At 38.6% G+C, this 5,128-nt stretch overlaps 1 protein-coding gene across 1 annotated transcript; it reads right to left on the bottom strand.

The window, feature by feature from the left end:
* Positions 1–929: 929 nt before the first annotated feature.
* On the bottom strand, positions 930–4,818 carry PSMA2 (proteasome (prosome, macropain) subunit, alpha type, 2; the record flags this gene model as incomplete). Its single annotated transcript, XM_009082079.1, has 7 exons — positions 930–1,342; positions 1,424–1,481; positions 1,915–1,988; positions 3,052–3,133; positions 3,556–3,678; positions 4,064–4,196; positions 4,742–4,818. Coding segments are annotated over 7 exons (664 nt in total), but the record flags the coding sequence as incomplete, so codon positions are not given.
* Between the last annotated feature and the right edge of the window lie 310 nt (positions 4,819–5,128).

Genomic DNA, 5,128 nt, shown 5'->3' with positions numbered 1-5,128 from the left:
ATACAAGCAGAGTGGTCCTGCTATCCCTCCCAGTGCATTATCAACATTTTAGCAATCAGACTGCTTTAAAAAAACATCTAACATCTGCAAACAGTAACTGGAAGGGCTGAAGACCAGATTATTTCTGCTGAAATGTTTATCCTGTTTCTTTTGCAGTAAATCTTGTGGTTTTTTATAACCTGAATGACCCTACACATGTAACAAACATATCGACACATGCAGCCCCACAGAGTAATAGCTAGGTTATCTAGTTCTGTGCCTGTGAAAGTTGTGATGCCTAAATTAAGTGCTCTTTTTGTTGCACCCTTAGAACTCTAAGGGTTCTCTTGCAGGTTGGAAAATACTTTGGCACAATTCAAAGCATAAAGTAATTACGTTATATTCTCTCACTCTGTTTTGTAACTCCTGTTGATTTTTACTGGTGGTGATAAATGCATTCAGTTTTCAGCAAGAGTTATCTTTTCTATTTTTTTCTAACAGCATTTCAGGGTTGAAAAAGTGCAATTTCTAGGGCCATGAAAATTACTCAATAGAAAACAAGTTCTTGTGACACAAAGACCAACAGGGTCAAAAGCAGAGAGGCTCCAGTAGACTGAGGTTCACGCCTGAAATGGAAGACTGTTCTGTCCCTTTGTGAAAACACGTTATCTTTTACACCAGAGAAAACCATTTTTGCAAAGTCTCTTAACATTTAAACAATATTCCAAAGTGAGAAAATTATTCTGTCCACTCAACATTTAAATTCTTTCAAAGAAGGTCCAACACGAGCTCATCGTGGCTCTAGGTGGAAAACTGTTTCCTCAAGAAGGTCCAACACGAGCTCATCGTGGGTCTAGGTGGAAAACTCTTTCCTTCACAATAAAGACAGTGAAATCTAAGCTTTATGCAGACAAACAAGCTGGGATTAAAAGGACACACAGACACCTTCTCCCAAAACGGTGGCCTTCGATTTTATTCTTTAGCCTTTTCTCCAGCTGTCTCTATAACTTTACATGTTGTACAGTATTTTGTGTACAAAGATTCCATGTGTCAAGGGAAAGAAGGAGCTTTAACAAGATTCCATGTATCACAATATTAAGGACCGTTGTATTTGCACCCACGATGTTTAAAAAAATCTCTCAGACAAACCATGTAGAAATAAGTATGCAAAAACTGCAAAGAAAAACATTTAAGTAGCCAAAATTAAAAAGACCTTTGTGTGCATCACAGTCTTGCTAGCTTCCTACTAGGCTATTGCAGCTAAGTAGTCCTTAACCTCAGTTGGAGTGAGCCTCCTAAAACCAGCTTCGTTACAGATGCCGACTTCAATGTTGTCTTCTGTCATCTGCCCTTCAAAGCTCTCCTACAGAGAAAAGACAGTTCAGTGAATCTTATCAGTGATGTCCTAACAGGAAGAAAATTCTTTCTGAAATATTTTGCTAACCTTTAGTGTTAAAATAGCTGTATGAATGGCATCTTCAAGCTCCAAATCTTCATTGTACCTGTAAAGAGACATTCGTGTATTTCAGCATGGGACAAAGATCTTTCCAAATTTTAATAATCCTGGAGTCTCTAAAAACCCAAACACCACTCAAATCTTTCTGTTTCTCATACAAATATTATTTGTAAGCACTGTAACAGTAATAGTCGAAGTTATTATTCGTTTTAAAAAACTTACTACTTTGCCTACTGACACTGTGTAACAATATTGCTGCAAATAAGTTGAATTTAATCCTTATTGCACTGAAATAATTCTCCATAAACACAAAAGTTGTAAGCTTAAATAAATCAAATTTCCTATGCATATGTAAATATTTAAACTGGATTTTAAAACTTTGTTCTGATAATCTCAAAAGTGCATTTTTTTATCTGGCTGTTTTACACGGAACCTCAACAGAGCATGGTATCCTTTCAGACAAATATCATATACATTACCTTTTCTCAAGGAAAGTTTTCCCGTTGACGTAGTTTTTTCCCATTGCTGTTGCTTTCCATGCAAAGTAAGCTCCCTGTAAAAGCAACAGTCTGATGAACTGTTTTGTGTAACTTAGTCAAACACTATGTAATCACTTGGTACAAAGTAGAGAAGCTATTATGGAAATACTGAATATTCTGAGACTACAGGAGGCTATTCTGGGTCACAGTCAGACTAATTTGACATGGGAACATATGCTGTGAAAATGTATAAAACATTTGTATAGAGCCCCACCTATTTTCATCCTCCCACTGCCTTGAAAGACGATTTTAGCGAGTCATTAGCAGAGTTTTGATTTGAGCTTCCTTAAACAGAAATAGTATGTTTGCCTTTGAGACAAAGTGTACAGTCAGATCCTTGCTGAGGTTCACTCCGTGTATTCTTTTTTAAGAGGAAGTAATGTAAAGGACTTGTTGCAAACCAGCCATCTGATTTATATTAGCCACTAACAGGATATTTAGCCATCACTTCTATTCCCTCCTCTGGCACGAAGACCATCAGCAGTCCTACACCTCAAACTGCCCTAAACAAGGCACCTGCATTTTGCTTTTAGCACTGGAGCATCGGGTACTCACTAAAACTCCTGAAGCTTATTGATGATCACTACAATGATTTTTCTGTTTGAAGCACTGCACCTCACATCTGCATCCCAGGGTAGTTTTTCAGAAGTGCCAGCCCAACAAATAAACTCCTTAAATTAACCACTGTCATTAAATACCAAAGCACTTGCATTACATTTCACCACACAACAGATTTTGACATGACTTCCATCCAGTTTTGAGCAGCATAGTCAACTTATTTTTTTCCTGGTAGCTGCTGCAGAATGCTATTGTTGCTGGCACTATCAACGAGGTGGGAAGGCATGAAAAGGGACGGTGATCTCTCTCAAAAACAGCTACCATTCCTCCAACAGTACAGGACAGTAGGCACAGAATGATCCAGGCTTGCTCCAATGGCCTGTGTTGACTTCTGAAGTTAAGGTGTCTCTTGCTCTAGCTCTGCATTGTGCCTCTCATCAGAGGAAGTATTTCCTGAGCACCTACAGACTTGCAGATGTTTTATAGAAGCAGCAGAATTTACAGACATGAGACACTTACAGATGGATCCGACTGAAATAAATATGGACGTCCTTCATTCCAGCCACATATTAGTAGTGAGACACCAAAGGGGCGAACGCCACTACAGGCAAACAAACAAAACAAAACCAACAGCTGATAAGTGAAATGTATTCAGTGAAAACCAAAAGCAACTAAATCATTTTAGTCACCTTAACAAAATGCATTTTAACACACCTAAATAGGATGTGTTAACTTTCCCCCAGACGCTTCCCACCAGCCCAGAGCTGTGATTAGGAAGGACAAGTAAACCCACAGATCAAAACCAGAAGTGTGCTGCCTTGCCTGACACATCTATTTGCAAGATAAGGAGACCCATTCTCACCCACTGACCATTAGTGTTGCTCCTGCTGTCTCACTTTCTGTGGATGTTCTCCACTGAAAAACTGCCTCTTTGCCACAAACACTCGAACCTCTGGGTAGCTGTTACTCCTTACATTTAAACAACACAATCTTTCTAAGCAACTTTAAAATTCCAGCACATACCCAGACTGTGTGTACTCCTGCATCACAGAAGCAATTCTCTGCACTAGCTGAGCTGTAGGGATGGGCTCATGATACACCAAGTAATACTGCTGGGCCAGCTTGCGAGCTCGGTGCACAAGTACTCTGAAAACAAAGGCAAAATTACCATGGCAGAGAAGTTCCAACTAGAACTAAAAACTCACAATAAATCCTATGCTAAGGAGTTGTACACCTGTCATAACACCAATCTAAGAAAACAGACTGTTGTGTATCTCGATCAACCGAGTAATCCCTGAAATATTTCAGGTAAAACCAAGGTTGGAGTACACTGCTTTCGTTCTTTGGACAAAAGGTTATTTGACAAGGAGTTGAGTATATGAAGAAAAACTTCAAGTGAATGTCATTTACAGTGTAATACAATGTGATATTCTGACATACACTTAGAAAGAAACAGCTAATTGCTACCTGTTTCTTACACTTCTTGTATGAAAATGCATCTAAACGTTGATCAAACAAAATGTTTCAATACCTGTAGTCTGGACCCATACCACTGTACACTAAACCTATATGTTTGGTAATTGGTTCTACTTTGTGGACACTCCTTTCATCATAAAGAATGGACTTCTGCTTCTTCTCAGTTGCCAACACCACTCCATTTGCAGCTGGAAAGGAACAAGATACTTCCTTAAATATTAAACTAAAATTATGGAAAGCAGTCAAAGCACAGAACAAGTTTATCAGACTGTAAAAATTTTCCTCCTCTCCTTTAAAAAAAAACCCTTCAAGCCTACAATCATGTTAGAGAGAGATACTTTGATGAGCCTACCCAACACATTGCTTCTCATTTGAAATAACTGTACAGCTCCCATAATCCTATTCTAAAGATTCTGAAGAACATATTGACAATTGAAGTAATTTTTTTATGTAACTTTTACATATACGGACAGGAACACCCAAAAGAAAAAGAAAAAGACATCTTCTACCAGCTGAATGTCTCCAAAATCACGCCAAAAAATCTACCAGCAAACATTAAACCTATTAAATCACATGAAAAACCACTGAAAAAACCAAAATATGTAACTTTGTAACAGAAGGCAAGATCAAGAAAGATCCAGTACATCGGACCCAATACATAGTCCAAACTGTTCTCTCAGAAGGTACTCAGAATCCCAAATCTTTCACTGAAGTATTTATTTTCTGGACATACCTTTAATACCAACTGATGGAGCTCCTGCAGCTACTGCAGCCAAAGCATATTCAATCTGAACAAGCTTTCCAGAAGGACTAAAAAACAAAAATACAAAATAATATTAACATAATGCTGGTGTGCTCAAATCTTTCCTACAACAATCTGATGTCAACTTGGTTATTCAAGCCTCTTTACATGTATCATCAGCATACTCTGACTAGAATTTTTAAAAACCCAACAAAGCCCCACAAGTCTGCAGATCTGCAACAGCTTCTAGAAGAGCTGAATTGGTACAGCACAGAGCTCACTGCTGCACAGTCCTACTGGGACATTGGCACAGTGTCAGCCTACAGCCCTGAAGAAAGCTAAGAAGCCTCGGACAGGGACCAGTGACTGGGATGTGGG

This window comes from Acanthisitta chloris, unplaced genomic scaffold (genome assembly GCF_000695815.1).
Source record: "Acanthisitta chloris isolate BGI_N310 unplaced genomic scaffold, ASM69581v1 scaffold19069, whole genome shotgun sequence".
Classification (NCBI taxonomy): Eukaryota; Metazoa; Chordata; class Aves; order Passeriformes; family Acanthisittidae; genus Acanthisitta; species Acanthisitta chloris.
The sequence above is the reverse complement of the archived record's forward strand: the minus strand, read 5'-3'. Positions and strand labels throughout refer to the sequence as shown.